Here is a 26,925-nt window from a genome sequence, read left to right as displayed (position 1 = left end):
AAAAGGGCTCTGCAAAGAAAAAAGGATAAGTAAAAGGATCATAGCAAGTATGTCCTCTAAGTGACCATGTCATCTGGAAACAGAAATAGACAAGACATAGGAATTATATTTGAGCAAGAATAGGATAGGGGAGCCAGGGGGTGTGGATTTTTATGGGACTTCATAGGCAGGAGGAAGAAGAGAAAAGTGACCCACTTTCCAGGGAGAAATTTAGAACAGTTATAAGAAACAAAGGTGCAGGGGGATCGTGTCTCTAGTGAAGAATATTGCAGGGAAATAACAGAAAAAAACATTTGAAAAGGTAGGTTGTGGCTAAACCATGGGGGACCATGAGGTCCAGCATAAAGGTTCCTTGCAGGTTTCTGAGTGGGTTGGTGCTCGGACTCACCCTGTCTCCTGTACGTGGGCAGAGGGTGAAGGGTACGGTCGTCAGGGCCCCGGATGGAGGCAGCTGTTCTTGCATGGAGGCTAAGGCGACTGTAGGGCTTCCCTGGTGGCGCAGATGGTAGAGAAGCCGCCTGCCAATGAATGAGACCCAGGTTCGATCCCTGGGTGGGGACGATCCCCTGGAGAAGGGAATGGCCACCCACTGCAGTATTCTTGCCTGGAGAGAATCCCATGGACAGAGAAGCCTGGTGAGCTACAGTCCATAGGGTTGCACAGAGTCGGACATGACTGAGTGATTAACACTTTGACTAGAAGGCAAGTGTAGGGGTAAAGACAGAGATCCATGAGGCCAGGATACGGGGAGAAATCATGCTTGAAAGTGTGAAAGATGCTTTCTCAGAACGTGAGGGGAGGGCGTTCCAACCACTAAGTAGACGCAGAGACTGGGACCGGAGGGAGCGGCTAAGGCGGCCGGAAGGTTCCAGATCTACAGGCTGCGGGGCTTGGAAAGACAGAGGGGGAGAAAGTGGGCGGGGCATGGTCAAAGTTAGGCTTTTTTTTTTTCTTTTTTTGAACCTGCAAAACAGAGGTGCTGCCAACCCACCCAAGTGAGTGAGCCATAAGCCACAGAGGTCAGGTCAGGTCTTGGGAGGACAAAGCTGAGATGTGGCCCCTGAGCACGGGGTGGTGGGAGCCACGGTGGGAGGTGATGCTTCATTGCTCACTATTATCTGCCTCCCTTCCTGGAGGAGAATGTCTCTCCCCGCCCTTTACAACCAGGCTCGACCATGCGACTCACCAGTGAAAGCGAGAGAAGAGTTACGTGTCACTTCCATTAAAGAACTGTAAAAGTCTACTGGTTCACACCCTTCTCCTCCCCTCTTCCAAAGAACTGGTGATGTCCACGTAGTGACGGCTTCATCAGCCTGATCCCAGGGTTAAATTAACACAGGAAAGACAGCAGGGCTGCTATATGGGGTGTGAGAGAGATCACTAGTGGCTGTAAAAGCAGTGGCTTGTTACTGAAGTATCACCTAGCCTAACTAGGTGTAGGGGTAGAATCAGGCTAGATCAGGGGAATGAAAAGTGTCCCGAAAGGGCAAGTAAAGGAAGACCGGAGGGTGATTTCCCACGAGACTTAATCCAACAATTGTGAACTGTCATTTCACAGTCAGCGGAGTTACATTTCCCAACTTACTTTAAGTGTAATTTCTCAATACTGGGATTGCTTTTTCTGTATTAAGAATTTGCATCAACATAAGGGAAAGGATAAATTAGGAGTTTGGGGTATATAAAACAAACAAATAGCAAGGTCCTACTGTATAGCACAGGGAACTATAGTCAATATCTTATAATTATCTATAAAGGAAAGAATCTGAAAGAATATATATGTATACACACACACACATATATACACCTGTACCCTTGAAACTAACACAACATTGTAAAATCAATTATACTTCAATTTTAAAATAAATAAATAATTAAAAATCCTAAAACAGTTACTAGACAAAGTTGAAATATTCTTGAAATATTCTGCAATGAACAGTAATTACCCTCCCATACCAACAATTCTGCGTTCCAAATATTTTTAAAAGTTTTCTTTTTGCTTGTAAGTTTTTCTGTTAAATTCACTAGTCTAGCGCTCCTCCTTAGACTGAAAGAACTAAGATCAGGCATCGCTCTCAAGGGGAGTGCTCTTGCTTAGCAGCGGGGGAAGGCTTTCTGGGAGCCGCTGGGGGCTGGCCACCGGACACTGTCGACTGCTCACCACTGCAGCCTGCAGGCTCAAGGGACGGAAGGGAGTTCCAAGATCAGGAAGTCAGGGGACTAAGAGTTTAGCCAGCAGATCGTGTCAGATATTTGTCAGCCTAAGACAGCAATTAAAACCCATAATACATGATATAGGGATTTCAAAGGAACTATTTGTCCAAATTATTTTTTAGTAAGTAGATTTGGAACGAGAATTTGTTTTTCATGAGTATTCTATTTCTTGTATTTTAGAGAATCCAAAGCAATTTTTAAAGTCAAGTCCACACCACGTCTTTCTCGTCTTTTGCTTTGCTTTGTTTTGTTTTTCACTATTGTTGCCCAACTTTCTCTTAAGATTCTTGTCTATCAAATCACTGTTTACTCAAGCAGTTTTTAAAGGCAGTTGGTTTATATATATATATAAGTTTGGCAAAATTAGTGAAAGTGATGTAACCTTTCTATACATTTTATGCATGCATAAATCACACACCTCGGTACGTTAAGCAAGTTACGATTTGTTATTATTAAAACATACAGGGTCCCTGATTTCTGACTCTTCTCTCTCTCTCTCCTTCTGCTTCCATGTATTTAAGTATTCTAAGAAACTAGCTCAGAGACCCATTGTGTTTTTAGAGCTGTACCCCTTTCTGATCAGTATGAGCACCCAGACAGTAATAAAAGGACAGCTAAGAGCTTTAAGAAAACTCCCGTTTGCCGGCATAGGTGCCTTGGATTCATACTGCAACAAAATGGGATGAGAGTCTGTAATATTCCAAGAGCTTTCTGGGCTACTTTTCATAGGTAGTTTTGCAGAAATCCCAGGGAAGGATAGGATTTGGCCTAAGACATCCAGTGAGTGTGCTGGGATTGTCAGTCTTTCCACCTGTATAATCTGTCTCTTTGCAAGCAGAGGCCCCCATAGGTCAGGAAGGCAGTGCCCTTCCAGACGTCCATCACCTCCTTCTTTTGGCTTTAAGATATTGGTACTAACTTTGCAGACTTTATTTTCCCTCTGGCTTCTAAAATTTTCTCCAGCTCCAGCTAGAAAGGGCCCTTCACCATTTCAGCACCACTCCAACCACTAGGTCAGTCTGGTGTCTCCACTGGGAAGCTATTTTATGTCAGCTATTTCTCACTACCCAACCCCAAGTAGTTTTCACTCATCCTCCTAGAAGACAGAGCCCTCATGGCTGTGATCCTTCCCATTCTAGGCCCTAAGGTGAGGGATGGAGGTGTGCATTCACAACTCATTCATGTAACAGAGATGAACTCACAGGGGAGCCTTTCTTAAGCCTAATGAGCAGCTCTACTCAGCATGTATGTATGTATGTATGTGTATATATATACACATATATATATGTACGTATATATACATGTGTGTATACATATATGTATGTATATATATTAAATGGAGCTCATTCTCAGTGTAGAGGGATTTTTTTTTGCATTTTAAAGAAAAGCCAAAAGTAACTCAAATAGCCACTATTGATAAAAATGTCTAGGAATAGAAAAGTTTGAGAGCAAGCAAAAATTTACATCAAACTCTGGACATCAAACTCATCTTTTTATATCAAATCTTTTACATCAAATTTACATCTTTATTATTCCTACCTACCATCACTTCGTAAATGAAATATAGATCTTTGTGGCGAGCATGGCTTTAGGGAATCCCAGTTTGTGCCCAAATATCTGGGAGAAAAATGACACTCATTTGCTTCATGATTTCTCCTACAGTCCCCAAAATAATGCAGTGAATTTTCAATTAACAGAGAAAAGGGTAATGTTTTCCATACAAGGTCTTACATCTGAACTAATATGATGGTATGATTCAGCTCTTACTCAGACCTTCAAAGAAATGAACATGACAATTTTTTTTTCCTTTTATATGTTGGGATACAAAATTGGATGAATCAGAGTATTAAAAGGGTGAGAGAAAATGCAGCCAACAGTTTACTCAGCACCCACACCCTGTGAGACCCGGGGCCCGGGTTCAAAGGCAACAGGAGGTCCCAGCTTCAGAGAAGGCACAGGGTCCCCACGGAGGAGGCAGACTGCATCCGCAGTGATGCTCGCGTGAAGCATATAAAATGCATTCTGGGGACTCAGGGGAATGCCATCACCCCTACAGACTCACACAGGACCAAGCATCTCTGCAGGCCCTCTGAGGGTGGTGTCTCACAGGTGTACCTTGTGTAACAAAGCTGCTTTAATCTGTTGTGTTCATTCACTGTTGTTTTTATATTTTCATCAACCAAGGCCAGCAGATCTCTTCCAGGTAAGACATTACCATTGACAACAACATCAATGCTTCCTGCTATCTGTGGGGCCTGGGAAGCCACTGATACATAGCAGCCCTTGTATTCTTAGAAAGTGATTTATTCAAGGCGCATCCATGGATCACACTGCTTTCCTTTTATGTAAGTTCTGAGGACCAACGGTCTTATATTTTAAAATGCCAGCTTACAGAAACCTCCCTGGATTCCCTTGTTATGAATAAACTGGTTGTTTGAGGAGCTGTGTCAAGGGACCCTTCATAAGCCATTATTTCACAGTGAGGACTGTTAAAAAGAACAATTGGCATCAATAACACTTACCTGTATATGCAGAGGGAAGGTTACCCAGCCATAACAAGCCCAGCTTCACACAGCCACTACTTAAGAGAATGCAATATTTGGGATTTATGAGGATAAGCCCTGTCAGTAGTAATGCCCTTATGGGGGCCTTCGCGATTCATTTGGCATCGTCTGCTGTGTACTCACAGGTGAAGCAAACCTGCCATGCAGTTCTGGGCGAGGATGCTGCATCCAAGATGCAAATGACACGCACTGAAAGGTTGGCTTCTCAAAAAGGGCTGGGGCTTCAAACGCCCTTTTGACTCTTGTGTTCCTCAAGAGCAGCCACTGGACTGTTCCCAGTACAAAATCTGCAGTATTACTAGTGATCATCTGTCTCTCAAGGGTGTTGGAAAAGTGGGGGTGGGGGGCATTACCATTACCCAGAGAGGTGGGTCAGGCGTGAATCAGGGTGGCAGGGACATCAGCTGCGGACCAGGGAAGGAGCCCCCACGCGACAAGGATGAGGGGGACAAGACAACAGAGAGCGTCGAGTAACCTGTTTTGTCAGAGCTGGAATTGATGGCATTGGTAGTGATGGAGGTGAAGGTAGTCTTTGCGCTGTCCTTGGCAGTGACAGATTTCTGCTTATTTTTCATGGCTTCCAGTGCTTTGAGCTTCTTGGCATGTTTCGTGCCTTTGTAGTGGGCCGCAGCCTGGCTCTACAAAGGAGAACAAAATGAACCGTGCAATCAGGCTCATTTCTAAACTGGCATTCTCTGTATTACTGCAAATACAGACTCCCTTTCAATAATAGGTACCATTCAAGCTAATCCTGGCTGTGGTCAAGCAGTGGGGTTCTATTGAGAATGATGCTACGAAGCAATGGGAAGCAAGTTCTAAACCCTCTGGATGGAAGTGAGAAATATTCTATTGCCTCTCTTCAGAGAAATGGAGCTGCACACTAACATATCAACAACATTTTCTTTGTGGAGTGGGGGAGATAAATAAGAATTTACAGCCGCATTGCTTTTGTTCTGTCACCAAAGATGCTGGGCTTCCAAGATTAACAAGGGCCCTGGCAAAGAGCAGCTCTCACCTTCTTGGCTCAGGAAATCTGTTTTCTCCTTCTACAATGGGTCTTATTGACACAGGACCCAACAGGTGTCTATCAGGAAAGATTCACTGATAGCAACACAAGTAGGCACCCCAGAGACCGGCACTGAAGCGTGGGAATTCAAAAGTGAATGCCCTGTGAGGTCCAAATGGAGCCACGGAAGCCGGGCAGCTTTACCCTTCCTTCCCTTTCCTTGCTTCTCACAGAGGGTAGTCTGAGAAGTCCAAGGCAGGGGCATTCTTGCAACACGTGGGTCTTCTGTGCCCTGGTCCCCTGCCAGGAAGAGCCACTCTGTTTTGACTACTTCATGGGGCCAATGCAATACTTTTGTTTGTGCTTTCTCAGATTCCTGTAAATAGCAATATGCATTTTCCCACATTTATATTTTCTTAACATTATTTTTTGGTACCAGAGAGACATTAGGTGAGTTAGAACATCATCTTAAAAATGTGTTTATTAATATCAATTTATTTACAACTCCCCCATGGAGGGGGGCCTATCATGGCTTAAGGTGAGGTGGAAGCAGTCAGGGAGATTTTAGATTGGAAGGTTTTCCAGTTCAAAAGCTTTAAAATTGCCACCTCACAAAGAAGAGATCACAGTGGAGGGCTAAGTATACAGACATCACTTTCCATGACTTATTCAATCTTAACGTTCCATTTTGCCAGAAAATAATAGTCACACTGTCCTCTTTGTCACAGCAACTGTGATAGGGAGGGTGTTGTGGTACAATGTCTTTTTATAAATAGAGAAATATAAAATCCACACCTTCATTTGCATCATTCTGATAAGTATCCTCAAAGGCCTAGGTACCCTTATTGAAAGAACACTGGACAAGGAAACTGTATATTAGAAACAGTTTGAACAGAAAGGACACTCATGCATCAGTTTTCCAACAACACATAACATCAAAAGACAGAGTGTGGGTCACAATCTGAAGTTAAGACTTGTTATTGTTCATTGAGGAACACAGATTGGATTAGTTTGAGCCTACGTGGAGAACACTATTTTGAAGGACGGAGCGATGTCCCTTTTTTCTCTTGCCTGACTTATTTTTAATAAATCAAATCCTTTGGATACATCTTTTGAGGGCATGATGCTATATTCAATTAGATGGACGACATGTAGTCATCTTCTCCAGAAAGCTCAGACGCGCTTTCCCTTAGAGCAAAGTTCATCTCCCTCTCCTGGTGCAGAAGTGAACACTGCACATACAACACATATTAAAATATAGGTGAGATGAACAGTGCTCTCCCCGAATGTACTTTCAAAATGTACATTTAATGCATATTTTAAGGTACCTGGCAAACCTATACTCTTAGTGGTATTTCCAATCAGATAAGACTTTAATACACCATCGGACCAAGTGATTGTCACTCTTTTGAATATTAAGAAAGTTACTCCAAAGGAATACTGCCAGTTAAGAGTGTACTTACATAAAAAAAAATAAATAAATACTCTCTGCACAGATACAGCTGAACCCATGCTTTTGGCAAGTGAAACAGCCCAGGGTGTTGTGGGGAGACGGAGGAGATCAAATCACCAGCCATCAGTGGGTCCCAGTCAAGACCCGACATGTGAAACAGCAAAACAAAACAAGACAAAAAGCATACTCACTCATTAACTGAACTACAGTCCCAAAGCACTCGGATAATAATTATCTTAATTTAAAAAAAATCTCCTATTAAAAAAGCAACTGAGCCTTCCACAGATTAAAAAAAAGAAAAAAGCTGAGTGGTACGAACATCCAAAATGCTCTGGAGAGACCGTGACGTGTAGACTTTCAGGAAATGAGGAAGCGGGGTGGAGGCTGACTGTGATGCTGCCGAGGATGTGTGTGTTGGGTGTGGATGTGGGTCTACATGTTGGACACACAGTGCAGACAGATAACCCTCTGGATATTGCAAATGTTCTTTGTCATCGATCCTTATGTTTGGAGAATTTATTGGACTGCTCTTGCATTAATTACACTGGAATTAATTTCTATATCTATATACAACTGCATCGCCACCCTAACTTTTTAAATGTTCTTTTACACTGTGGTTTATCATAGGATACTGACCATAGTCTCCTGTGCTATACAGTAGGACTTTGCTGTGAATCCATCCCATACACAACGGTCTGCATCTGTGAACCTCACCCTCTCACACAGCTCCCCCAAACCCCACCCCCCTTCACAACCACCCGTCTGTTCTCTGCGACCGTGATCCTGTTTCCGTTTCATAAATAGGTTCATTTGTGTCATATTTAGGTTCCACATAAAAGTGACGCCATACAGTACTTGTCTTTCTCTTTCTGACTTACTTCGTTTAGTAGGATCATCTCTGTTGCTGTTTAGTCACTCAGGTGTGTCCAACCCTTTGCCACCCCAGACTGTAGCCCGCCAGGCTCCACTGTCCATGGGATTCTCCAGGCAGGAAGACTGGAGTGGGTTGCCATTTCCCTCTCCAGGACATCTTCCTGGCCCAGGGATTGAACCTGGGTCTCCTGCACTGCAGGCGGATTCTTTGCCACTGAGCCACAGGGGAAGCCCGTGATGATATCTAAGTCAGTCCAGGTTTCTGCCAGCCTCTAAACTCTTGGCTCATCGTGATACTGGTGTGTTGCATAAAGGTGTGTTCTTGTGTAAGGAAAGAAGGTCCATCCAGCTCTCCTTACCCCATTACCCCATTTCACTAGACTGGACAGATTTTTCAGCCACATCTAATCTCTCTGTGATTGTAGACAAAACTTCAACCTAGGGAGGAATTCTTCTGGGAGAATTTTTTTAAAAAGCAGTAGTAGGCCAGAGATGTCTCTTAGGAGCTCATCTGCTTTCCCTTTGGGCAGAAGGGTGCTGGGTGTGGGTAACCTTTCCCCCCAAGGTTGTCTCTTATTATTTATCAGCCAGTCTCTGAGTCAGCTCATCCCCAGAAACCTGGGAACCGTCCAACACAAGCGGACAATTATTTTTCACAGGAACGATTTCAAGATTAAGTAAGTCTACGACTTCATCACAGATGTCAGAACTCTGCATTTTAAAACTCAAAGAGAATTAAGAATTAAGAATTAAGGGATTAGAGTACCCAGAGAAGGGAGCAGTCAAAGAAAAAATTGGTTTCAACAATTTGGCTTCAAATTTGCCAACAAATTTGGCTTCAAAAAGATGCTTTTAGATCGTAGGTGGAATATTCAGGTATTGTGCAATAAAAATCACTACTATTGACCTTGAACTAGCAGATGACACCATGAAATCTAACAAGTGTCATCCCAGAGGCAAGTGCTGACATTAAAGATAATGTACACACATTCCTGCCGAAAAGCGTGCAGCCACTTTAAATGTCATTCCCATATCCGTCATCAGCAGCCAGTCAGAATTTTCAATCTTCAAGTTTTGTCTTTAGCATTTCAAGAAGTCTTCCAGTTTAAGTGCAGCGGAAGTTCCAGAGCAGATAAAAATAATTGCTTAATGGCGAACATTTGAAAGAGGTGCTTCAACATTTTGGAAAAAATGTACACACCCACACATTTATTTTACATAAGTTTTGTTATAAATCACTATTTTCCGTGAAGCTTACTGCAGATTTAATGTATATGTATGCTTTTGGTCCATTATCACCAATACCTTATACAGTTTTACTCTACCTGTCTTTTGCATAAAGTGTCTTAACATGATTTTTTAAAAATAGGAGGTTTACTATAACCAGACATATCTGATTATGTGATGAACTAATTTTCACAAACATGATTTCAAAAAGAACAAGACGAACTTTGCTAGTTTCTGACATCATTTAATTGGGTCACATTAAATTTTTACTAAGAGAAAATGAACATTATCCTATTAAAATGTAACATCAGAAAAATAAGGAGTGATTATCAAAGAAGTTACCCCTTTGGGGAGAGAAGAGATTTACTACTTGAAGACAGGAAATCTTTTTTTTTTTTTTAATGTATTTATTTATTTACTTATCTTTGGCTGTGCTGGGCCTTCACCACTACAAAGGCTTTTTCTCTGGCTGTGGCAAGGGAGGGCTGCCCTTCGGCTGCCCGAGCTTCACCTTGCGGGAGCTTCTCCTAGTGGAGAGCACGGGCTCTATGGTACATGGGTTCCAGCAGTTTCTGCCCAAAGGCCGAGCCGCTCTGTCACTTGGGGGGGATGGGGAATCTTCCTGGATCAAGGATCAAACCTGTGTCTCCCGACTGGCAGGCAGATTCTGTACCACCGAGTCCCCAGGGGAGCCCTCTTTTCCCGTTTTTAAAGATAATTATCTGATTTCAAAATGTTAGACTGTTTTGTAGATCAAAAATCATGAAATGATAAAATAATATAGTATCCTGAAAACTAAAACACCTACTTTAGATTTTTATTTTGAAAACTATTGACAAACTATACCTGGGAAAAAAAGTTTAAAGTCTGTGTTTTTCTCCGAACAGTTTTTCTTATGTTAAATACACTCACTCAAATCTAATATCCAGGGCAACTGCACAGGATCAGCCAGGTGGCTTAAGATCAGTACGCATTCCCACTGGTCAGTGGCTTGTAAATACTTGAGAGATCACTTTTATATATACCAATAGAAGGTTTTTAAGGTTTATAATGATTCTCTTTAATTTGTTTATTATCAACCTCAGTTTCACTTAGCATTCATATAAAGCATTAGCTCTCGAAGTGTGGTCCCCAGGCTGGTAGCAAGAGCAGCAGCTGGGAGCTTGACAGAAACACAGAGAATTTCACCCAATATCTACATGTGCACCCACAGCCGAGTCACGTCAACGTACGGCAAAAACCACTACAATGCTCTAAAGCAATTAGCCTCCAATTAAAATAAATTTTAAAAAAGAAAAAACCTATAATGGAATATAATCTGGAAAAAAAAAATGAATCACCGTGCTACACACTTAAACCAACACAATGTTGTAAATAAACTATACTTCAATTTAAAAAAAAAAAGCAATAAGATGATATTTTGTGAATTTGAAAAAAAAAAGGAATACAAATTCTCAACTTCTATCTCAAACTCATTGAATCAGAAACTATGGATACGAGGCTCAGCAATCCATGTTTTAAGAACTGTCCACGGTTTCCTGAAGCATACTATAGTTTCGGAACCACTCACGTTAAATATTAGTGCATTTTCTCCAGAGATGGCTCCATCCAGTATAAGCAGCCAACATCTAGATTTTCACAGATTACAGAGTAATTTGAAGGTTGAATCTTTACACATGTCTCACTGTGAGTGACGTGTGTTACCCAAGAAAAGTAATCAGAAGTTTCCTTCCTTAAAAACAAGTCATAACGGCCACCATTAAAATCGTACAAACAATAAAGGCTGGAGTGAGCGGAACCCTCCTGCACTGTTGGTGGTAATGTAATTTGGGACAACCACTATGGAGAACAATGTGGACATCCCTTAAAAAACTAAAAATAAAACTACCATAGGACCTAGGAATCCTACTCCTGGACATATACTCCAAGAAAACCATCATTCAGAAAGGTACATGCACCCCAGTGTTTTTTGCACCACTATTTACAATAGCCAGGATATGGAAGCAGCCTAAATGTCCATTGACAGATGAATGCATATAGAAAGAAGATGTTGTATATAGATAGATAGATAGATAGATAGATAGATAATACTCAGCCATATAAAGAACTAAATAATTTGATTTGCAACAACAGAGATGGACCCAGAGATTGTCATACTGAATGAAGGAAGTATGAACTGAAGTAAGAAAGACAAGCATCATATGTATCACTTATATCTGGAATCTAAAAAAAAAAAAAAAAGGGTACAAATGAACTTATTTACAAAAAAACTAGAGTCACAGATACAGAAAAGAAACTTCTGGCTACTAGGGGATAATTGGGATGGGGATAACTTGGGGGGTTGGGGCTGACACATACACACTGCTCTGTATAAAATGAACGACCATAACCCACTGTATGGCTCAGGGAACTCGAATCAATACTCCATAATGACCTATAGGGGAAAACAATCTAAAAAAGAGTGGGCACATGTATATGTTTAACTGATTCACTTTGTGTACACCTGAAACCAATACGACATTCTAAATCAACTACACTCCAATAATGCTTTTAAAAACAAGCCATAAAACAAGCAAGAAATAACTCAGATAACATACATCATCGGGGAGCTTCTATCCAAGAGGGATGAATGCAGAATTATTATTAGCAGATAATAACAATAAATAATTATATTTCCAAGTCCTTGTGGTTCTCTCTGTATATTTGACCTTTTCTCTCCAAGCTAATTTTTGTTGCAGCATGAACTCCGACCCCAATATTTGTACCAGTGTTGGATGTTTTGGTATGACCCATTTGGTGTGGGCTGGAGGAATCACCAGCTTAATAATAATAAATAAAAAATTACACAAAAGCAAAGCCCTGTGTCATAACTCTTAAAACTTCACTATAACAAGTATCTAATTCACTATTATATTTAGGTATTAACTGATTTAGTGTTAGCCATGAGTAAAATTTTTCTTTATCTATGTAAGGTTGTTTTAGCTGAAGGAAACTCCTAGCCAGTAAGTAAATAAAGGCCACGCTAGTAAGCCAAAAGAGTGGCTTACTTACTTCACAATTACTCCACTCAAATAGTCAAATATTTAACAAAATATTTGAAGAAGAAATTTGAAGATAGAATAGTTCATTGTTATACATTTTCCTTTCTAATGTGAAGACATATACTTTTCAAATTCTTTTACTCAATGGGAAAATTATGTGAGATAGATATTTTTATTCCTTAACTCCATATCCCATAAAGAGTATTTATTTTAATTTGTGATTGTGCAGTTAACACAGAGGCAGATGACTACAGTATGAATAAAAATGAAAATTCACTTGCTTGAGTCTCAAAGTGAAAAACATGATTCAATTAAGAGTGTTCTTTTTGAGCTCAAATGATTGATGCCTTACTTTAAATGTGTTCCTGTCTTCTGTACTCTTCAATACAGAAATGAATAGTAACTGCCACAGAAACAGGAAAATAGAAAAAGGAGATAATATCACTAGAATAAAGTCATTTTTATACACTACCACTAGTCACCAGAAAAGAAAAAACACACAGATTCTAAATAAACAGAGAGAAAGAGAGACATGTAAAAATTTCTCAGATACATTAGGTAAATCTAACTTTTACTTAGATTTCCCAAGTGGCACTAGTGGTAAAGAACTGCCAGTGCAGGAGCCCAAGAGATGCAGGTTTGATTCCTGGGTCAGGAAGACCCCATGGAGGAGGAAATCGTAATCCACTCCAGCGTTCCCGCCTGGAGGATCCCACGGACAGAGGAGCCGGGTGGGCTACAGTCCCTGGGGTCACAAAGAGTCGGACAGAACTGAAGTGACTGAGGACGCAAGACTTTCATTTTACCTTGTCCCTGTGTGGCTGTGAAAAAATAATCTAGATGGATTCACTTATCTTTTTCATAGCTTCTCAGCTCATCTAGAAACTTGATGATTTTTAAATATTAAGTACTAATGTTTTCAAGTATCTAATGTGGATGATAAGATAGCACTTATTTGAGCAAAAGAGGCTAATTTGAGAGTTTTTTCCTGGCTTCTGTCCTGAAATCGCTTTTTGTTTATCTGGAATACAGACAGCTGCCTCCCTGACCTCTAAAGGCGGGGGTAGGGAGGTGGGGTCTGGATTAAGGGGCACTGGCTGACGGTCGGCTTTGGACGCTGGGCCTCATGATCTGATAACTGACCAGGGTTCTTGGCCTCCCCAATCACTAGAAATAAGAGGCCAGAGAAGAAACTGAGGCAAGGCTTTGTTAATGCATGAGTGCTCAGTCATGTCTGACTCTACGACCCCGTGGACTGTAGTCCGCCAGGCTCCGCTGTCCACGGAATTTTCTAGGCACGAATGCTGGAGTGGGCTGCCAAGTCCTACTCCAGGGGGCCTTCCCGACCCAGGGACCGAACTCGCATCTCCTGCAGCTATCGTATTAGCAGGCGAGTTCTTTCCGCTGCGCCACGTGGAACGGCAGGCCCCCCTGGGTCCCTGCTGCCCCGGGGGCAGGGCGAACACGCGGCAGGTTTCCTCGCGCGCTCCTGGGGGCGGCGGCGGGGTCCCCACAGCGCGGGGGCGGCGGCGGGGTCCCCCCAGCGCGGGGGCGGGGGCGGTCGCGGGGTCCCCACAGCGCGGGGGGCGGCCGCGGGGTCCCCACAGCGCGGGGGGCGGCGGCGGGGTCCCCACAGCGCGGGGAGCGGCCGCGGGGTCCCCACAGCGCAGGGGCGGGGGCGGCGGCGGGGTCCCCACAGCGCGGGGGCGGCCGCGGGGTCCCCACAGCGCGGGGGGCGGCCGCGGGGGCGCGCGGGGTCCCCACAGCGCGGGGGGCGGGGGCGGCGGCGGGGTCCCCACAGAGCGGGGGGCGGCGGCGGGGTCCCCACAGCGCGGGGGGCGGGGGCGGCGGCGGGGTCCCCACAGCGCGGGGGCGGCCGCGGGGTCCCCACAGAGCGGGGGGCGGCGGCGGGGTCCCCACAGCGCGGGGGGCGGGGGCGGCGGCGGGGTGTTGCCCGGCCCCTGGTGGCGCTGGGTGCCGAGGCCACGATCGGCTCCCTGCTTTGCGTCCAGCTCTTCAGCAGCGGAAGTTGGTGAGGGTTGGTTGTTGCTATTTTCGTCTTTCGGTTCCGTGCTGTCCGTGTGTGCTCCGACGGCATATGCGCGCGGCTGTTTTTGGCCCGATAGCCCCCTTGCATTTCATGGCTGGATGCTTGTCCAGCTGCGAGCACTCAGTCAAGGATCCCAGGTCCAGCGTGTCTCACATCCAGCTGAGCCTAAAGGGACACTTGGTCCTGATGGCGTCTGCTCAGTCTTTGGGGGAGCTTTTGTAAACCAGAGACGTCAAATGAGTTTTAACTCTAGTGATATGACAAAAATTTCTCATATGAAATTAAGTGAAATTAAAAAAAAAAAAAAACACAACCCACCAGGTCTGACACTGAACCAGCATACGGCTGACAGTTCACTCAGTCTGTAACCGGCACGTGCCATTTGAAAGTCGGGCGGACGGGAAAATTTGAATCTAGTCATGTCTGAGGGTCAAAGTATCAAAGGTGCTGGTATCGGAAGCGAAGAAAATCTTCATTCCCCGATGTGATTTACATGCTTCCTCTAAGCAAGCCCTAACCTCCTCCTCCAAGCACCTCCTGCTGACCACCGCGGTCACCCTGGGCTCTCTAACGAGAACATCTGCCGGCGGTGTAGGCAAACTGGGGCTTGCTTAGTTTTGTTGAGGGCTCGTCGTGTCTGACTCTTTGTGACCCCGTGGACTGTAGCCCACCAGGCTCCGCTGTCCATGGGATTTCCCAGGCAAGAATACTGGAGTGGTCTATCACTTCCTCCTCCAGGGGATCTTCCCGACCCAGGGACCAGACCTTGTGCCTCCCTCCATTGGCAGGCGGATTCTTCACCACTGCACCACCTGGAAGCCCCTCAATGAGGAATAGCTCCCTCCTTTTATTATCCTAAGGAAAGGGCTACAAGAAGAAATCGTTTCCAAAGCCTTCGCCCTCTGCCTGGCGCACCTTCACTTGCCTGGCCGATTCTGTTTCATCACAGGCCGCCTCCTCCTCCGAGCCCTGGCGTTGCCCCACGTAGCACTGACATCACTGTCACTGTTGTTCAGTCGCTCACTAGTGTCCGACTCTCTGTGACCCCAGGGACTGCCGCACGCCAGGCCCCTCCGTCCTCCACTCTCTCCCGGGGCTTTCTCAAACCCCTGTCCATCGAGTCGGTCATCCAACCATCTCATCCTCTGTCGTCCCCTTCTCCTCCTGCCCTCAATCCTGCCCAGCTTCAGGGTCTTTTCCAATGAGTCAGCTCTTCCCATCAGGTGGCCAAAGTATTGGAGCTTCAGCTTCAGCACCAGTTCTTCCCATGAGGGCTAAATGTCTGTTTCTTCTGATAGAGACTAAATTCCTCAATGCAGAAAGACCTCATTTTATCCCTTGGACCTAGCAGAGATTTCTAAATAGGTGTCTACTAAACACATGTTGAATTAATTCCACATTTTGATTTTAAAATGGAAATATGCATATGGTGTCTCAACGGATGCTGTATGTGAACAGGGTTCAACTTAATCCTCTGCCATTCTTTGGCACTCTGCCTTATCTGTTGAACACACTTCAGGGAATTTTTATAGCACTTAATGCTGGAAAAGCATCTGGCACAAACACAAACTATTATTTTTTCTCTGAGAGAAGCTTACCATCAACTGCAAATTGTGCTATTTATGGGAACTCTCTTTGCATGGGATACAGCAAGGAATAATATGGAGATCGTTTCACTTAAAAAAATTTTTTATGGACAAGTTTTTCCTTTTTTTTAAATCTAGGAAGTGCAATGAATGTTTCTGGTAATGATTTTGCATTTTAAGGTTTTTCTAAAAGTTCAAATTCTCTTAAATATGCATAGAGATATATTTAGTACTTGGAAAATGCTGTTTCTCTATCAACACTACTATTAATGTTTCCAAATGGAATATTTTATGCTCTACAACAATATACATAAATTAACTATGATATCATTAACCCATTTTCCTCCTTACAAATCCACATAATAATCTATACCCCTGTATTTGCTGAAAAAGAGTATCTTCCATTAGGGGGAAATTGTTAAATTCCCTACTTTTCCATAAATCAAGGAAAGCCTTCTCTTTATAGTTTTATTGCATTTCTCATCTCAATTCTTGAATCTGAGAATTATTCTGATTGTTCCTTTAGTGAATTTGCTTCAAAGATCCCTTCTGAAACATATAATTGTTAATGAGATTTGTCCAGTCCACAAAATAATGGTATATAGTTGAGCAGATGTTTTGTCAGTGTTAAGTACCATGGCATTTTTCTGAAGGACTCAGTGCAGTGGGAAAAGATGATATTAGGCCATAAATAACCTCGAGCACCTTGACTCCGAGAGGCAGAGCACAGCCGTATTCGCCTTTTCACCGCACGCTCATCCACGGAAGACTCACTGAAAGGCGCGCATGCTGCTGCAGCTTTGCGGAGAGTAAGGAAGACGGATAGATTCAGCTACGCTTACAAATCTCTATGAAAATACCATGGGAGTGTCAGTCGCTCAGTCATGTTAGACTCTTTGTGGCCCTGTGGACTGTAGACTGCCAGGCTCCTCTGTCCATGGAATTCTTCCAGGCAAGAATACTGGAGTGGGGAGCCATTTCCTTCTCCAGGGGATTGTCCCAACCCAGGGATCGAACCCACATCTCTTGTGTTTCCTGCATCGGCAGGCGAATTTTTGTCACTAGCACCCCAAACTACCATAGCAAACTCAAGAGGTTAGAAAAAATACTGAACATATTAGCAAGTGCTGCTGCAAAGATGTTAAGCTCTGCGTTCCACAAAAAGGACCTAGAAAATCACGAGGAAAGAAAAAGTAACACCATTAGAAAAACTGGCAAAGTGCTCACCCAATTCAATGAAATAAATTGTGGCAAAGTACCTGTGGCTTCCTGGGATAGAAAAGAGACTTAATAATGAGAACAAATGCTAATTTTCTTGTCAAAAGAAAGGGAAAACTAATGTTCATTTGTACAAGTCAATTTGGTGCCTCAAAGTTAAAACTCTGGAAATGGATGGAAACTGTGAAAAAAGCTGTATTTTTGTGGAAATCGTGGTTCTAGGAAAAAAGGAAAAGAAAATGTTTTTAAATAAAGAGAAGCTTGGCCAACTTGACCTGACCTCAGGATATCCTTTTGACCAAAGAGGTCTGCAATAAGACATTTCACAGGCAAAACCTAGGAAAACGTACCCAACGTCTCAAATAATAGTGTCTTCCTGGATTTAGAAAATATCTGGGAGGCAGAAAAAAGCTTTTACTGTTGCTTTCAATTTTCATTTACCAAAGTTAGAGGAAAACATGGCTTTAGTCTTGGATTAACTGTCAGAGAAGATTGAACAATGACTCCAGAAGACTGATTTATCTGGACACATATAAAAGCCTGATTTCTTGTTATGGCAAAATTTCTTCTCATTACATAAACACAGTTATGTTTAAGTTTCCTGATTGCCCATGGTATAGATGAGCTGTGACAGCAAGAAAGAGTGCTAATCCCAAGAGTTTAGTGCTTAAGGAAAATGTCCACAGGCAGGTGCTGATAGCACAGTTTCAGTACCCCTCATGCTCAGTCATTCCTGGGCGCATTCTCGCTGGAGCGCTTTCCCCAGGGCAATGCTTGGAAGAAGAGTTCGCTGTCTCATGAACACAGAGAGCCACTGGTCCTTTACCGCATGAGTCGTAAAGTAAGGCATGCATGGAGTGCTTCTCTGGGCCACGTGGTATGCTATACAGGTTATATACAAACCTTCTCACTGATATTTTACAAAGACCTACAAGGCAATTATGGTTACCAATGGCATCTTATAGACAAGGAGACTGAGATCCTGGATGTTAGAGAAGTTCAACCCTATAGAAAGGGCTTGTAATCCAGAAAGCACACTTGTAACTCTTCTCAATCCGAGTGAGAGTGGACAATGGAAAGCAATCCTATTATGAGACTTCACCATGGCTCCTCATCATAGAATGTGAAACTAAACATATTAAACTCATTAACAAAAGTTGCTGATATCTGTGGTCATTAATTCATAGCATTTCACTCACGGTTTGTTGCAGGTCAATGCTTTAGATACTCTTATCAGTATCATTTTATCTGAGGGTCCACTAGTTCAATCCTTTCAATGCCAGATCCAATAAATCAATGCTGATGTGCTAAATACAGTGTTAGATGATATCCCCAAATATGAAGCCTTCGGGGCATCAGGGGTATGTTCAGCCATGCACCAGCTCTGGCAGAGAGACCTATAGGTGTGCTTCAGGATTATGTTCTTCACTCTCTGCTCAAGTGGAAGGCTGCTCCGAGGTCTTAACAAACAGAGCCATATAGGCACGTTTGCATTTTCATGAGCTCACTTTGGCAGGAACAAAGGACTGCATGGGAGGAGGAGGGCAAGGATGGGTAAGGAGCAGAGGGTTCTCTTCTGAAGGTTCGTGAAGAGACGCCCACATCTAATAGCTGGGTGATGACAGTGAGAGGAGGGAAGGGTGCACATGTGTGATTAGTATGTAAGTTAGAACTGTCAAGCGTTCATGGTGAATTTTGACGAGAGGTCACAAAGATGCTTCAATGGTTTCTGCTTGTAAATGCATGATTAGAGGTTCCATCTCCTAGAATTGCTGATATTCCAAGAGGCCCAGATGTCTAGGGGAAGAGCGTGAGCTGGGTTGGGAAATGCGGGGTTTAAGAAGTCTTTAAAACATCGAAATAAAACGTGCGCTCTGCAGTTAGCTATACGGTCTAGAGATTGGAGATGGAGTCTGGGCCGTAGCTAAGTTGGGGAGTTATCAGCGACAGATGGTAACTGACGCCGTTGGGAAATGCTATTTGAAAGGCAAATAAAAGATTTTTTCCTGTTTAACCACTGAAACACAATTCTTAATCAGCTGCAACATTTGAATGAATGAACTAAGACTCCAAATAACAGATTTTCAGATTCCCCATTGAGCTAGAGTATACTTCATCACTCAGCTTTTCTTAAAAAGTGTTTTTCTTAAAGTGCTTGAAATCTTCAAGTTTCAGCCATAGAGTGAATCATTCTCTTTTTATCCTCACATTAAAGTGAGTTAACTAGAAAGAAAGTGATAGGAACAGAGTAAAGGAACAAAGTAGGTGATTAAATTCCACTAAAGAATCATGTTGTCGTTCAGTCGCTAAGTCATGTCCAACTCTTTGAGAATCATGAGAAAAGGAATCGTAAGTAAAGAAAAAAGTATAGTTAATGTAAGTTAATGATTACTCAAGAAAGTAGGTTTGCTTAGCCACACACCAAGCAGGCTTGCTTAGCAGAAAAACAAAAACAAAATAACAACCATGCAACAGAAGAATGAGACACGCCCCCAAACAATAAAACAGGGGTGGCATGAGACCCACCTCCTGCCTGGTGGCCTGGGTAACTTAATGGTTCCTAGGATGTGCTCCTCTGCCTGCGCTGTAAACAAAAATATAAGGGAAAGGTAACCTTACACTGAAACCCAAGAGGACTTACTGTTCTCCCGTCCACGTGACCACCTCTTGACTATCGCTACTGCTCCACGACCACACCAGTGTGACCACGTAGGCACGAGAAAATTCCCCACCCATGTGGAGGAGGAGCTGATGGTGCAAGCCTGATGCTTCCTCCAGAATGAGAAAGAAGATGATCTTCTGCATGCCCCCTCTTCTCCTTTCATTATAAAACTGTAGCCCACGAATCTCTCCATGTGGCTCTCGCCTGCTCGCCTGCTGCTAAGACTCAGAGTCCTATTCTAACGGGTTACTCCTTATCTGTCCCTTGCCTCTCGCTGAATTCTGTCTGCGCTGAGACACACACAGCCACAGCTCCTCAGAGCCCCCTGAAACGCACTTCTGTGGTTTCAGGAGGATACACTTCTCTTTGTTACACAAGATGTCACACCCTCAGTGTCTGGTCTCTGGAAACCAGATTCATGGGGATAAAGGTTGTATCAGCAGAGCAGTAGAATGAGGATTAATAAAGTCTGACTGCTGCCAGTTACCATGAAATAGCCTCCCAGCCTGGCAGGACCTGGTCCTTCTCTGTAAGTGAAAATTACAGAGGATGGAATTAGCCATTTACAGGAACCTGATTAAAGGGCAGGTCAAAAGCAAGAAGGCAGGATGGGAGTCCTAATCAAATGCTGACTAAACGTGGAAGAAGACTGTGCTTAATGAATATTATTAACATGTCTGAAGTGAGACTGTGTTAGTTGAAATAGGTTTCATTCTGTCTGCTTCTAGAAAAAGAGAAGTTAAAGGCATTTCATATAGATGTTTTTCTCTCCCCCGATAAGTACAAGGAAAAAAAGAAACTAATCTTAATTTCAAATATTCTGTCTCCATTATGATCAAAAGAGCCAAGATATGTTCTATATTCATTTTTATATATTAAAATGTATTAAAATTTTATAAATGTGTTATTTAAAATTCTCAACAATTATAACTGTTTTGCTCTCTGGTTTCTACATGTAATGAAACAAACAAAAAAGTGCAACATAGTGAGATTACTAAAACCAGTTTTTTCAAGATTTACTAATGTTAGTTTGAAATTTTTAAACAGACTTCTGATTTGTATGGTTTGGGGCAGAAGGTCAAAACAAGAACTACATTTGACAGGTGTTTTCCCCATAATACTTGTGATTAGCGCTTAAAAAAAAGTAGAGAAGAAAGCTTTCTCTAAATAAGGGTAATTGAAATTTTCACTTGACAAAGCTTGAGAAATTTCTAGACCACTGGATTTTCTATGATATGATCTGAATCTCTAGGTTGCTTGAATTTCCAAGGTCAAGTAAGTTAACAAAATTAACAAACATCTATGTTTTCACACAAGCTGGGACATTTTGGATTCAACCCTAAATACAGGAGTTGTCTAAGTGGTGCTTGTTAATATCACTGCTTCTATTGCTTAAACCAGCAAGTGATTCCCCCCCTCGGGCATATATTAACAATTTACTTTTGCAGACAAGTGCACAAATATGATTAGCTTTTGCAAATTGCTCTTTATTCTGTTACTGGTAAGTAATTTTTATATTATTACAGTGTAAACAGATGCTATTTTCCACTACATATTCAGCTGTAATGAGCTAATTTAATGTGTTAAAACAACAAAAGGACTTCAAGAATGATTCAGTGATTCAAGCTGCATGGAAACCAAGAAAAAAAATCAAACATGGGGTTTGCAAATGTTTTCCAAAATTCAGTTTTCAACAAGAAATTGTGGAGTCCCTGTTCATTGGGGTCATTTATCCAAAGAAGTATTTTCACCTCTGCAGGTTGAGTCCTGCAAACAAACTTCAAAGGGATGAGCTGCTCGGCTGACTGAGCTCCCTCTTCCTGAAACTTGCATCATGAGCCTCACGCCTTTGGGTTAAAGATGAGATTTAGTGATGTGCTTATTTATCTGCTCATTTAAATATTTATGTATTCAACATGTTTATGCTGTGGGGCATTCCAACACACAGATAGGCACTGCAGACTTGGAGCAAGAAAAGGAGATGAAGAAGATCCAGCAATGGACAGAAATAGGACAAACACTTAAAGAATCTGGTATCATGAAAGTCAAGAGAGACAAGAGCTTCTGGAAGGGAACAGTTTTCACCACTGGCTGCTGCCTTGTCAAGGAAAAGGCAAGCACAGAAGTGTTCACTGGGTATAATGTTGGGATAAGGTTGGTGATCGTGATACAAGACAGGGTAACTTGATGCTTAGTTAACTGGAACAAAGGATTTTGAAAAGGTCTGGAATAAATGATGGATTGGAATGCTCAGTCATGGAGTCGCCAATCAGGGGGTCTCCAGATGCAAACCGCATCCTCCTGACACCATCGTTCTGAACTGGGCGCTGTCTTACTTAATTTGACTACCATATGTTTCTGTGTATTAATGTTTCTGCTTCTGTATATCTGGAAGCAGATATGCATTTTGATTCCATCATTTGTAAAAGCACAATGATGACTTACTATTTTAATAACAGTTGTCTGAAAATACCTTCACTTTTAAAAATATTCCATGGAGTAGAAAATCTGAAACAATCTTAAATAAAGAGAAGGAATAATGTAGAATTACCTGTAAACAAATTATCTTGTATTACTGATACAAGATACTTACGGACTTTCAGGAATTATTTTCTATCATTAAGTATATCGGAGGTACATAATATCTATTAGATGAATGATAATTATATATTATGGAAAAGGAAATGGCAATCCACTCCAGTTTTGTCTTTTTTTTTTTCCTGGAAAATCCCATGGAGAGAGGAATCTGGTGGGCCACAGTCTATGGGGTAATAAGAACTGGATATGACTTAGCAACTAAACCACCACCAGCAATTATATATTATCATTCAAAAAGATGATATTACACTCTTTATTCTTAAGTAACACACTTTATTCACTTATTACTGTATCTTCAACATTTCTATATTTGATCAAGATTTTTGGGTTCACATCCTCATGAGGCTTGTCACTCTTAGGGAGAAATGATGTAGTTGGTACAGTAGAAAAAAGCTAGAAAAGTGAAAGTGAGCCTCCTGAATCATCTCCTAACTTTATTCACACACCCGACATAAATCATTCCACTGCAAGTGTGAAATGTTCCCTGTCCCTAAAATAGAGTGATGGCACAGAAGGTTATTATCAGGTCACTGAGTCAAAGAATTTCTTAGTTACCGTGAAAGTAAACTGATAGATAGAGACTAAAAACGTGTCTGATCTTAATTACCCATAGAGATGTTAATTTCAGGTTTTCCTCCACAGATTAAAATTTAAGTTGGCTACCTTCTGATACTCAATATCTTCAGTGTCTGCAATGGCTGTGACTGGCTAAATCACCAAAACCACGTGGAGCTGAGCTGGAGGCACCCAGACACGCTCACTGCAGAGATCACACAAAAGAGAAATGGCCCCCAGGGATCTCTGATTCGGTCTGGTTTAACGTCCACTGGGCACAACAGCTTAGACTTAATCTAACTGACACAAATACTCTGCATCAATTTTCAGGTGAGTAGCAAAGAACACAGTGCCCTGATAATGATAAAACTGTTGCTCTTGTTCAGTTGCTATGTCCTGTCTGACTCTTTGACCCCATGGACTGTAGCGTGGCAGGCTCATCTGTCTTCCACTGTCTCCCAGAGTTTGCTCAAATCATGTCCGTTGAGTCAGTGACGCTACTGAACCATCTCCTCCTCTGCCGCCCCTTTTGCCTTCAGTCTTTCCCAGCATCAGGGTCTTTTCTAATGAGTCAGCTCTTCACATCAGGTGACCAAGGTATTGGAGCTTCAGCATCAGTCCTTCCAATGAGTATTCAGGACTGATTTCCTTTAGAATTGACTGGTTTAATCTCCTCGCTGTCCAACAGACTCTTAAGAGTCTTCCTTAGTACCACAGTTTGAAAGCATCAATTCTTCAGCACTCAGCCTTCTTTATGGTCCAGCTCTCACATCTATACGTCATGACTACTGGCAAAACTGTAGCTTAGACTATATGAACATTTGTTGGCAAAGTGATGTGTCTGTTTTTTAATATGCTGTCTGGGTTTGTCATAGCTATCCTTTCAAGGAGCAATCGTCTTTTAGTTTCATGGAGGCAGTCACCATCTGCAGTGATTATGGAGGCCAAGAAAATAAAAATCTGTCACTGCTTCCATTTTTTCCCTTTCTATGTGCCATGAAGTGATGGGGCTAAGTGATGATGTTAGTTTTTTAACTGTTGAGTTTTAAGCCAGATTTTTCATTCTCCTCTTTCACCTTCATCAAGAGGCTCTTTAGTTCCTCTTCATTTTCTGCCATTTGAGTGGTATCCTCTGCATATGTGAAGCTATGAATATTTCTCCCGGAAATCTTGATTCCAGCGTGTGATTCATCCGGCCTGGCGTTTTGCATGATGCACTCTGCACATAAGTTAAATAAGCAGGTGACAGTATACAAGCCTTGTTGTATTCTTTTCCTGACTTTGAACCAGTCAGTTGCTCTATGTCTCGTTCGGCTACTTCTTGACCCTCATTCAAAGAGCTGTCAAGTATCTGCCAACTAACATATTCTACATGTGGTGGAAGGGACTCATATAAGGTTTGTAGTTTCCTTCAAAATTGCACTGTATTGTATCCATTTCACAGACAAGGACAGTGAGGTTCATAATTTTAGGTGACTCGCCCAAGGTCTGCAGGGAGTACATTCCAAAGGACAGATGTGAATGTGACCAGGCATTCTGTCTGCAAGGCTCACAATCTCTCCAGATACCAGACAGAATTGTTCAAATATTTCTGCCTTTAACACAAATATTTAGCAAAAAAAAAGAAGAGAGAGAGAAAAAAAATTTAAAAAACAAGCATCTTTCTGATGGAGAAGATTTCCCAGTTTCTTCTATGATCTTCTATCTTTAACACAGAAACTAGACAGAATCATTTTTGCGAACTGCTAGTCAGTTTCTGGGTCACAATGTCTGGGAGATTTCTTCTTCTCTGGCCCATAGCTGAACTGCTCATACACACAGCCGCTGAAGTATAAGTAAAAAGCCACTTAAACTTCAGTGGCTGTGTGTCGGAGTGACACTCACAGAGTGGAAGTGATCCACAATACGTCCAGCTGGGCTTACTAGACTCTGAAAACGGTCTTCCAGGCTCCTTCCACTGCCGCCCCTTTGGTGCAGACAAGCATAGCTAGTTTGGAAGCTCCATGTTAACGATGTTAAAACCACAAGATGGAAAAGCTGGGATTCCTAACTTACCACTTGGAAGAGATTTGCCAGTGGAAAAGGACACTGTTGGATGCTGCATAAGCAACATTTAATTAATTAGAGCCAGTGGACATCTTTTGATTGATTTATGCCACAGCTAGGGTTACATTAATGTAATGAATGCATCCACATTCTTCTTCTTATGCTTTAAACTTGATAAACAGAGAAAGAGAGGCTTCCCGGCTGATGTAAAGATGAAAGGGCAAGTGAGTAGAGAGGTACAATTAATGAAGCCTGCAAAGCTATTTTTTAGCTAATATTTGCCTAAATGAAGCACCAAAGTGCTTTGCAATTCTCTCGTTTTGTCATTTTAAGAGACATAAGAATGTAAGGTGTCTTTCTTTTTTTAAAAGTATTTCTCTGGATAGCGTGGAGTAAAGAAATGTCTAGGGGAGACACTGAGTTTCAGACCTGAACAGACCCAGAAGCCTTCCATACAATCCCTTTTTGGTTCTTACTAGATCACTGCTTTCCTGGTTCGGCGGGCACATCCACTTTCCCCAAATTCTCTACCTGAAACCAAGACTCAAGGCTTTTCTCAGCAAAGCCAGGTCATTACCTGGCTTCTTACCACCGTGCAACAGAATTTAAGTTTCTGAGATCCTATTTGACTTTGACAGAATACATCAAAAGACCCTCTCCTTCATAAAGGGACCCACAAATGATTGATGAAATTCCCCAAGATTTTAACATCTTGAACTTCAAAACTAAGTACTACTTTTCCCAGGAACCCTTCAAATCTACAGCCTTTTATGTTCCTTTATTTTCCCTGGCTGTCTGCTCCCATCACACACTAAGAAAGCTTAAAAATTGAAATAATTTACTCATGCCTTTGAAAAAAAATTTTCCAGGAGACACAGAAATATAATCTTGTTATTCTTTTTTTAATCTTACCTGAATTTCAACTATTTTAAATGCCTTTTGTAAATCATTCATTTTTCACTAACTTCAAGTGAAGAAGATAAGAAACATTGGTTGAAAATTGGTGTGTAGATGAAAAAACATGTATATATATATATATATACATACATGCATATGTATGTATATATATATATATATATAATATAAATCAGTTTACAATTAATACAGCCCAGAATATCATGATCCCAGGTTACTTAAGCACTAGGCATTAATCTTCTTCTAAGTAAAATAGATAGAAACTAATTTTCATTTAAAGTCTGGCTTCCCACTCACAAACTGTATGACCTCAAGCAAGTGACTGTTCTTCAAACCTCAGGTTTTTCACTTACAGAATTATTATAGGAAAGGTTATTTTTTACTTTGTGGGAATCAAAGTTAAATAAGTAAATTTTCAGCGCCTTAAACAAAGACTAACTTTGAGTGTGACTTCTGGAATCTCCATCTCGTCTTTCACTTGATTAGCTCTATCACATTGCAACCCTTCCGTGAAAGAGCTTGCTTTTCCTGCATCCAGTCCTCAGACCCATCTCCTGGGGAACCTCGACGAATGGCCCACAATCAGCTATGCGCATGGGAGGAGGATTTATTACATCAGTAGTCTTAGTAAACGTAGAAACAGAGATGTTAAGAATGTTTTCATAATAACTTACAGAGATTATATTAAAACAGAGCTTTGGCATGAGCACACAAGATCTGTTTCATGGGCATTTCACGCTAACGAACTTGACACATCTAAGTGCCGGCCCCCGCCCACCCGCCGCCCCAAAGCCCAGAGGATGCGGGATCTGAAGCTGTCTGCTGCAGCAGCTCCCGCCGAGGGGAGCAGGGTGGAAGGGGCGGCCCGGAGGCGCAGCAGGCCACCCGCAGAGGCACACGGAGAGGAGCTCGCCGCGGCA

The 26,925-nt window shown here is 42.3% G+C and overlaps 1 protein-coding gene across 5 annotated transcripts in view; it reads right to left on the bottom strand.

The window, feature by feature from the left end:
• ZNF385D (zinc finger protein 385D) overlaps nt 1–26,925 on the bottom strand; it is a 931,599-nt gene that overhangs the window by 92,238 nt on the left and 812,436 nt on the right. For all 5 annotated transcript variants that reach the window (XM_070459851.1, XM_070459850.1, XM_070459849.1 and 2 more), the window contains one exon: nt 5,251–5,413. In XM_070459851.1, coding sequence (XP_070315952.1) covers nt 5,251–5,413 — 163 coding nt within the window. The remainder of the gene's footprint in view (nt 1–5,250; nt 5,414–26,925) is intronic.

This window comes from Odocoileus virginianus, chromosome 32 (genome assembly GCF_023699985.2).
Source record: "Odocoileus virginianus isolate 20LAN1187 ecotype Illinois chromosome 32, Ovbor_1.2, whole genome shotgun sequence".
Taxonomy (NCBI): Eukaryota; Metazoa; Chordata; class Mammalia; order Artiodactyla; family Cervidae; genus Odocoileus; species Odocoileus virginianus.
Note: the sequence above shows the minus strand (reverse complement) of the source record. Positions and strands in the feature narration are given on the sequence as shown.